Source organism: Talpa occidentalis, unplaced genomic scaffold, assembly GCF_014898055.3.
Source record: "Talpa occidentalis isolate TD23 unplaced genomic scaffold, MPIMG_talOcc4v2.1 talOcc4.8, whole genome shotgun sequence".
NCBI classification, from domain to species: Eukaryota; Metazoa; Chordata; class Mammalia; order Eulipotyphla; family Talpidae; genus Talpa; species Talpa occidentalis.
Window position 1 is genome coordinate 80,613,257 of NW_023605194.1, and position 10,093 is coordinate 80,623,349.

General features: G+C 32.7%; 1 protein-coding gene across 2 annotated transcripts in view; it reads left to right on the forward strand.

Annotated features, from left to right (window-relative positions):
- The window catches only part of ASPM (assembly factor for spindle microtubules), a 46,876-nt gene extending 38,411 nt beyond the window's left edge, over positions 1 to 8,465 (forward strand). For both annotated transcript variants that reach the window (XM_037497889.1, XM_037497890.1), the window contains exons 22-28: positions 802 to 951; positions 2,100 to 2,291; positions 2,740 to 2,932; positions 3,087 to 3,241; positions 4,652 to 4,828; positions 5,724 to 5,890; positions 8,293 to 8,465. In XM_037497889.1, coding sequence (XP_037353786.1) covers positions 802 to 951; positions 2,100 to 2,291; positions 2,740 to 2,932; positions 3,087 to 3,241; positions 4,652 to 4,828; positions 5,724 to 5,890; positions 8,293 to 8,395 — 1,137 coding nt within the window. In that variant the 3' untranslated portion in view covers positions 8,396 to 8,465. The remainder of the gene's footprint in view (positions 1 to 801; positions 952 to 2,099; positions 2,292 to 2,739; positions 2,933 to 3,086; positions 3,242 to 4,651; positions 4,829 to 5,723; positions 5,891 to 8,292) is intronic.
- Positions 8,466 to 10,093: the final 1,628 nt, after the last annotated feature.

Genomic DNA, 10,093 nt, shown 5'->3' on the forward strand with positions numbered 1-10,093 from the left:
TGCCATAGTTTGTCGTATAAGACTATTTCCCACAGATGCTCCCCACCAAAAATACAAAACAAAATTTGTCTTTGTAGTAGACAAAGAAGAAATTGTAGAAATCTTAAAGGATCTGAAAGAATTATGATAGGAGGGCTCCATATTAATTGATGTTGAAGTAGCCTTTTGTTACCGCAAAGGGACTATTTTAGTGTTGTAACTACCATTCCCGTGTTAATTTCACATCTTCAGCAAGAGAATCCTTGTGAGGGAGCTTGTAAAGTTTGGGCATCCAATATATGAAGCGCTGGCAAAGACAAAATAATTAAATTCATAATTTAAAAGTAGAATTCTTTTGTGTTCTGTTCATTAAATTGAAAGTGGAAATCTAAAGGTAAAAGGCCTCTGAACAAAGCTTATGCTACAAGAGTTTTGTGCTGGATTTTTGCTAACTTATCTAGTACTTGGGGAAAACAATTCATATACTCCTTTTGAGTTTAATATTCATATACTTCTCATATACTTCTCTCATAATCACAAAGCAATTGTTATTGGGTAGTGTGTAGTTAAATATAAAGCTGTATTTCTTTAGCATAAACTGTCAAAATATAAATTTGCTTTCTATACCCTGAGTTATACATTACACTATTGCATATATTGTGTAGTGAAGAGTTATAATCAATTTGAATTACACTGTAAGTAATTTTAGTAATTGGAAGTTAATCTGTTATTACTAGTTTATATGATTTGATTTTGAGGCCATGCATAAATAAACATTGGTTTTCTTAGGATTTGATTATTAATATTTTTTTTCTCTTTTAGATTTCAGAACAGAGAGCCAAAATCAGGCTTCTTCATTTCACAGCAGCAGCATTTTATCACCTGTCTGCTCTTAAAATTCAGAGAGCATATAAACTTCACCTGGCTATAAAGAATGCTAATAAACAGATTAATTCAGTCATCTGTATTCAGGTTAGCTTCTCATTTTCAGTAAAACTATATAACTTTTCTAAGACTTTTTAATTTTTTAATAAATAATTTCCAAATATCTTAAGCTGAGGTCACTTAATATTTTGCCTTTTGCCATATTGTTTTTAGGATGATTTGATAGGTTAAAAACAGGTGGATGTGGGCCTCCCCGGTGGCGCAGCGGTTGAGCGCTGGGTTGCAAAGCTGCCCGCGGCCTCTGCGGCGCCGGTTCAATCCCCGGCTGCTCCCCAGCCACCGGAGGAGGGTCCCACATGGGCGCAGACCTCTCCTGCTGCCCGCTGCTCCCCTCAGCAGTGTACTTCGGTCCTTCTGCCTGTTCTGCTACCTGCTCTGGCTCTGGTGAATTCTCTCACCCTCCTGCGCTTCTGACTGTACCCAGTGCTTGTACAAACAAACAAACAAATAAATAAATAAATACATGCCGCTTTAAAAAAAAAAAAAAAAAAACAGGTGGATGTTTTGTGAACGGTGCACATAGCTCTGAATTATTAAATAAATTATTAAATTAAGATCTGAATTATTCTCTTAAGTACTTTACACAGCTACTAGCAAAGTCTAGGAATACAATGGCTATACTTGCTAGCACATGGTATTGGAAGACTTTCTGATGGTTGCCATTCTGGTGAATAGAAAATTATATCTCATTTTTGCTTTGGTTTGCTGAATTGCTAACAAATCTAAATATTTTTTCATATATATCAGTTAAGTTCTTTTTTGTATATTGGTTTGCTTTTTTTTCCCTTACACTTTCCCCATTTTACTTTGGGTATTGTTTTCCTTATGACTGAACAGGAATTTTTCATATTCTTAATAAGAATCCTGCTTGGATGCGTTAACATATACTTATATATAAAATACTAAGTGAAAATATTGCAAAATTATATTTGAAAGAATTTATACATATTATAAAATGAAGGCAATATGAAATTCACACACACACAAACATAGACACATCCAATTTGAATAGGAAGGATTTGCACCTAGTAAGGCAGAGAAGCAATGCTACTCAGGACGGTTGAAAGATATTTCAATAAAATGTTCTATTTCATTTATGCATGTTTGTGTGTGTGTAAAAATTTATTAAAGATCCTGAAGTAAAAAAGAAAAAAATCTTAACATGTTTTAAACAGAGATGGTTTCGAGCAAGATTAGAGAGAAAGCGATTTATTCAAAGATATCAACACATCATAAAAATTCGGCATGAAGTTCAAGAACGTCTGAACCAGCAAAATCGGGCTGCATCAGTTATACAGAAGGGAATACGCCATTTTCTCTTCCATAAAAAACAGGAGAAATTTAATAATGGAATTACTAAAATTCAGGTAACTGAAAATTTTATGAATTTAGGTCAAGATTTGGTTTGCAATTCTTTTGCATAATAGGTAATATTATGAAGACATATCACAACATTTTAAAAAGCTAACATAATTAGCCAAATAGAAGCACTCATAAATGTATACTACCATAATTTCATTGCTAAATCTTTATTTTCAAATTCCCAGGAGAGATGAAAAAGCATTTTAACATTTTGAATAGATTTAGATGTTGTTTGTCAATGAATGATGTCTCAGTTTATGTATAAGAATATTAGATGAAGTTCTTTTTTAGGAAGATTAGTTTTGCTTTTTATTAGAATCTGAACTGAGTTGATGTCACAGTTTCTAATCACAGCCTGTAAATCTATAGAAAATATTTACTTTGTGTAAACAGATTTAAGCTCAAAATATCATGGGTTATAATCTTAAAACTACTGTGTTTTATCTCTTTAAGGCATTATGGAGAGGATATTCCTGGAGAAAGAAAAATGATTGTACGAAAATTAAAGCCATACGACTAAGTCTTCAAGTTGTTAATAGGGAGATTCGAGAAGAAAACAAACTCTACAAAAGAACTGCACTTGCACTTCATTATCTCTTGACATATAAGCACATTTCTGCAATACTTGAGGCTTTAAAGCATCTAGGTTAGTAAATTTTAAAAATATCTTACATAAGATTAGAAATGCATTTTTATCTGTGTGTGCAAACAATAATATTATGATAGTACAGTATTATCTAAAACTTCATTTTATTGCTCAGAAATAACCTTGGTGTTTTGTTTTGTTTTTCCCCTTTCAGAGGTTGTTACTAGATTGTCTCCACTTTGTTGTGAGAATATGGCCCAGAGTGGAGCAATAGCTAAAATATTTGTTTTGATCCGAAGTTGTAATCGGAGTGTACCTTGCATGGAAGTCATCAGATATGCTGTACAAGTCTTGCTTAATGTTGCTAAGGTAGTTTTCCATTTTGATAATGTCATGTTCATTTAGTTAAGAACTGTGATCCAGAAACTTAAGTTTTTAATTGCTCCAAGTCAAAATCCATTTTTGGCTAAGTCTTAGAGAGGAATTGTTTAATTGACATAATTGTAGATAGAAACGCTAATTTTTTTATATTATGATTTTATTTCTTCTGTCCTTATGATATTAATAACAGTGGTATATACCATTTATTATTTGTTTACTATGGGCTAGTGTTTTTCATGTATTATTTAATTTAATACTTACAGTATTGTTTATTTCAATGTCATTTTTATTAATCCCATTTGATAGACAAGGAATAAAAATCATTACAGAAGTTAGGTTCCTTATCTAATAACTTGAGTGTGAGTCAAGTGATAGAGTTTAATTAGAATCCATTTTTGTCTACTTCTAGAGCTGCTGCTCTTATCCACTATATTATATTGAAACAGTAACCCCTCTTATAATTATGTCTGGCACAGATAATATATTGCTATAACTTACCCTATAATAATCTATATATTAGAATTTAAGTATTTTGGCTTTGGACTACTAACAGATATCTGTACCAAACTATAATGCATGCAATCAAAGATATTGAGATAGCAGAAGTAGATTTATCTCTCCACCCATTGCCTCAATCTCAGCTTAGCACTTTACCCAGTATTTTCTTATAGAACACAGACTCTGATGCTCAGCCTCTGGGTTTGAATCCCAGCTTTGCAGTGTATGGGTTACTTGGTCTGCCTGTGTTTCACCTTCTTCAATTGTAAAATGAATGCAGTAATAATACTACCCACCTCATAATGTTACTGTTAGGATTAAATGAGACAGTGTACATAAAATGCTTGACACTTAGAAGTGCCAGATTCAGTGTTAACTATTAATATTGCTTTGTTATTTTTATCTTCGAGTTATTATAATTATTACCAAGCAAACTTTTATATTAATCTAAGACACATTTAGATAACTGAGACAAGAAAATACATCCTAGGATATTGGTATCACATTTATTTTTGTTTTATTTAGAAGCAAAACTACCTTTCTCTCAAGAAGCATTGCTTTTATCATCTTACTCTATGATTATTCACAGATAAATATATTTTTTTATGAGAGGGTCTCACTAGTCTCTAAGTGTGTTTTTATTTGCTTTAAGATGTTCATTTTCAGAGATTTTATATTTGATTCATTTTTTTCTATGGAACTTCAGAAGTAGGTTGAAAATAAAGAAATAAAATACAGACCCACATATGAAATGAATCCAGAAATGGCAATATCAAACAGTCCTTTCATGAAGTCCTTTGCACTTGCTACAGATGGTCCAAAATTTGACTGAGCAATCTTTTGGTTTGGAGTGTTCCCATTAATATGTTTAACTTATGATTTCATTTTGATCTCTTCAAGTATGAAAAAACTACTTCAGCAGTTTATGATGTAGAAAACTGTGTCGATACACTATTGGAGCTTTTGCAGAGATACCGTGAAAAACCGGGTGACAAAGTTGCAGATAAAGGGGGAAGCATTTTCACAAAAACTTGTTGTCTGTTAGCTGTTTTATTGAAGACAACAAATCGAGCCTCTGTAAGTATTAATCAGGTTACTTTTTCAAGGTTACTTTTCTAGGTTCTTAGGTCTTAGATTTTTATTCTTTGCCTTCAGTAACTATCACAACTAAAATAGGGGTTTGTATATGTTCAAACCTAATTTTTGCACTGATAATATGAGTTTCTCAAGTATCAGGGGAATGGAATGCCAAAAATAGAATTTGTTTTACTTGAGGAAATAACAAGTTATCCTAACAAGGTAGAACAAGGGTCATGTATGACTCCTCATCCTCCTATGGAAATCATAAAAACATTTTCAAGGTTTTCTGTGATGAGAAGTCTGAAGTATTCTTTCTAGGTGTTGCTCCCAATGTAGGGGTGACCATAGGTCATGATGGGATTGTTATTTTAATCCCAAGTACAATGGAAGCCCTGGAAGAATTTTAAGGAAAGAAATGTTTCACTTACATGTGAGCATCACTTGTTGCTGATTGAAGAATAGATTTGGGAGAGCATGTGTGGGTGTAGGAACATTATGAAAGAAGGAGGCAAGTGATCTGTGCAAGCGACTGCACTTGACCTAGGATTGTGTCAGTGAGAGAGAGATGAGTAGACAACTTTGCAACTTTGAGGAGGTAAAATTCACAAGTTTGTTAACAGGCTATAATAGGTATATTGACTATAATAATGTTTGTCTTTTTTCAGTTTCAATTAAGTGTACATTTTCAGAATATTTGCCTTCTTTATAATTGTCTTACAGATTAGATTGTAATTGAAAACTAACTGCTGAACTTGAAGAACTTGGCTTTTGATTACTAAACAAGGTCATAATTTAATGCATAGCAGTTGTTTATTATGATTGACTTTGCTAGCATAGAAGGTTACAAATTCAGTTCTTCTTAATTTTATTAAATGTGAATTTTCTTTTTTAGGATGTTCGAAGTAGGTCCAAAGTTGTTGACTGTATTTATAGTCTCTACAAACTTACAGCTCGTAAACATAAAATGAATACTGAAAGAATAATTAATAAACAAAGGAATTCTTCTATGAGCATTTCCTTTATTCCAGAAACACCTATAAGAACCAGGGTAGTTTCAAGGTAAGCAGTAAATGTACTCTTATCAATTTGTGTCAGTATTCATCCATCCATCCATCTGTTCATTTAGCAAACATTATTGAGTTTGCTAATCAGAATGCTCCTATGAATAAAAATCGATTGTTTAGTAAATCTAAGAGAGGTAGAGAACTCTGATAGCTTTCGTTAAATGATATAAATTGAAACTATAATTTTGTAATAATTATAGTACTAATTTGTTATCCATTTGTAGTTCAAAATTTGTAATATTGGTAATTCAACTATAATTTTACATTTTGCTCAGGCAGTAGGGTTTTATTGATGAATTTATTTTCTGATTTTTCCTTTTTAACAAAAAGATTTAACTGATTTTGATGAAGTGAAATAGCTTGCAGTATTAATTTCCTCTCTTCATTTCTCCTAATCTCCTTCCTTTCTGTGATTTAGAAATTCTGTCTACCAGATATAAATCTTTCAATGTTGACAAGGCACTGTTTTTTGACTTGGATTATATCCCATTTAATATTGTAATTACTCATAGTCATAAGTTGTAAAATAGCTGTGAATTGGTCTATGAATGCATATTTTACAAAGTAATAAAATAATCTATCTGCTTATAATTTATTAATTGGACCATTTCTACATAAAATTTTCATTTAAAGACACTGTAAAATTTAATGCTAATTATGTTATAAAAACTGCTATTGATATATTAATGGATTCTTCTTTTGATAGAGGTCAGGTTTCTTGAGGTAAATTTTATCAGCAGTATAAGTTCATTCATCATATAGCTGTGCAATTCAATGATTTTGACAAATGTATATGATTATAAAACCACCACCACTAACTATTTCTGTCATACCAAAATTCACTTTTACCCCTTTGGATTCAAATACTCTCCCTTTTTACGTTGTCACATAAATGGAATCATATAGTAAGGGACTTTATGTGACTATATTCTTTTATTTAGCATAATGCTTGAGGTTTCTAGATGTGAATGCATGTGTTAGAATTTCATTTCCTTTTATCACAGAGTACTATTCCATTGCATTCCATCCACACTCACCAATTAATTGATATTTGGATTTTTAATATGAAAGAATAAGAAGATGGAAAGAGTAGGACTCCATCTGAGAAAGATATATGAATTCCCCTTTAATTAATACTATTTCTTAAAGTATGAGATTTTAAATTCATTAGCTCAGAGTCAGATCAGGCAGGGTGTAGAGGGAACATATGAAAAAAAGAATGGAAACGTACCAGGAAATTTAAAGTATTCATTTAGATTTGCAATTATTGGTATAAAATAAAATCAGCTTGATTCTGTAATTTTTATTTACAAATGTCCAGATACATAGGAGTGGTAAAAGAAAATATTTGGATTCAACTTGGAATCCAAATGGAATTTTCCAGATGAATTCAATAAGAAAGAGCTTTAATGGGATTTAATAAGGGGATTATATTGATGGAGCTAAACTAAACTAGGAAGGAATTGAGAAGAGCATATTGGTGGATGATGGGATTGTGTGTTAAGGTCTAATAAATTGGAGATCCCAGTGCGGCCAAAAAATTAGTGCAGTGTGTATATTAAATCAAGCGAGATGGATGAATCAGAAGTGGTGGTTAGAAAATGGAAGTCTCAGGTTATGTTGTCATTGGTGATGCCTTCTCTGTTGATGGCCAAGTCTATTATGTAGTCATTTAAAATAGGATTGGTTGTGATAGAGCAGAAGGAAGATGAGGCAAAAACTGACCCATGAAGGTTGATTTTTTTTTATTATTTATTTATTTATTTATTTATACAAGCACTGGGTACAGTCAGAAGCACGGGAGGGTGAGAGAATTCACCAGAGCCACAGCGGGGAGCAGAACAGGCAGAAGGACCGAAGTACACTGCTGAGGAGAGCACTGGGCGCAGCAGGCAAAGTCTGCACGCCATGTGGGACCCTCACCGGTGGCCGGGGATCAAACCGGCGCTGTGGAGGCTGTGGGGGCTGTGGGCAGCTTCACAGCCCAGCGCTCAACTGCTGCGCCACCAGGGAGGCCCAGGTTGTTGATTTTTTAGCCACATGGATATTGAAGTTACTAAGAGTGGTGACTGGAATTAAAAGAAGATCAAAAGCTAAGTGTGCAGAGAACAAATCACTGAGAATTATTTTGACTGGTAGATGGTAGGTGAACAAAGAGCAGAGGTGAAGCTAAATAGCATAAACTTCAACGGAGCCAAGATTATTTTTCAGGAAAGATGGGATGAAATAGTCTGGAACTAGTAATGGGCAATAATGTGAAGCCCTTCCACCTCTTTGAGAATGTTGTAAGGGAAGTAATGGTTCCGGAATTGCCTAACATTTTACTTTAGTTAAAACAGGGGAGGTAACTCTGTGAAGAGAAGAGCTTTATTAATGTCAGATTTTTTCTTTTCACAGACTTAAACCAGATTGGGTTTTAAGAAGAGATAAAGTGGAAGAAATCACAAATCCTCTCCAAGCTATTCAAATGGTGATGGATACACTTGGCATTCCTTATTAATAAATATAACCATTTTCATTATGTACAGTAAAAAATGACATTTTCAAACTAATCATGAACATGTACAGTGTTTTTGACTTTCTGTAACTTCTAAAACCTGACTTTGTATTAAGATTTTAAATATTTATGTAATAAATGTACTTGTTTATGTTCTTCATTGCCTTTATTATTTAATAGCTTTATGCATATGAGTGGTACATTACATGATTTTAGCAGTTATTCATACCTATTATCTTAAAATATATTAGTATATATATTTTACATATATTAGTTAAAATATATTCGTTTATAATATATTAGTTTATACATAATCATATATCAAAAGGGAAAAGGAAAATTTACTACTCCAATTTAATAGATAAATTGAGGCATTGTTCTAAAATAAGTATCAGAAGTATTAAGATTCTGCCAACTCACATACTACTGAGGAGTGGTGAAACTATTCATTTACATCATACATGGTGTTTTAAACCATTGATAACTCAAGGACACAGAAACATCAATTCCAAAGAACACCTGCACCCCTGTGTTTATAGCAACACTGTTTACAATAGCTAAGCTTTGGAAACAACCCAAATGCCCAAAAATAGATGACTGGATCAAGAAGATGTGGTACATATACACCATGGAATATTACTCAGCATTCAAAAAAGATAAATACATGCAATTTGCAGCAACATGGATGGTGCTGGAAGGGATCATGCTCAGCGAAATAAGCCAGAAAGAAAAAGAAAAATACCGGATGGTCTCACTCATAGCAGGAATCTAGATAACTTAAATAAGGGACCAGGAAAATGAATAACTATAAGAAAGTGAAAATCAAAATCAACAAAAAACTATGAAACAGAGACACTTTTGCGGGGGTGGGGGGCGGGAGGGGAGGGATTGGGATCAGAATGGGGGGTTGTAATTGTATGGGGAATATAAAAGTAAAATTTATTATTTAAAAAAAATAAAATATCACATATTTTCAAATAAAAAAAAATAAAAAATAAAAAAATACCCTTTGGAATATCAGCAGTATTCCTTTTGGAGAGCTGCAGAGTGAGTGACAAAACACTCCCTTACATGGAGACATAAAAAAAAATAAATTAAAAAAAAATAAACCATTGATAACTCAATTAAAAAATAAAATAAGTGAAAAAGAAAAGTGTTGTGAGGCTAAAAATAATCCCTCAAATGCCTATCCCCATTTATTTCCTTGACTGGCTGGGCCATCCAGATAGAGAGGCTACACTTACGGAAATGAAGTGCAAGCAACCTATGTGACAAGAGCTTGTAATTGAACCTTGTTTTCTAGTCAAATACCACAGACCTAAAATTGATGCAGCACTGAAGCAAGCATGCTATTTTCTATAGTTTTACGTCACTCTTATCAATACTGAGCGTGTGTGAATCTAGGTATTCAGAAGCTTAATTCCCATGGCTATTTGAAATCTGAAAGTCCCAAGGTCTGGGACTGTATATGGAAATTATATATCAATTTTAATTTTGAAAGATAGCAGTAGTAGCTATAAATGGAGAAATCATTTAACTAATTTATTTGTTAGAATTTGGATTAAAGCTAGTTAGGCTAAAATTGCCTGAGATTTGTTTAAGATAGATATAAAGATAATATTGGCATTTTAAGAGTATATTGAAATTAACTGAAGTAACTTTGGCATCTCTTTACCTTGCATTTTTCTTCTGATAAACTGC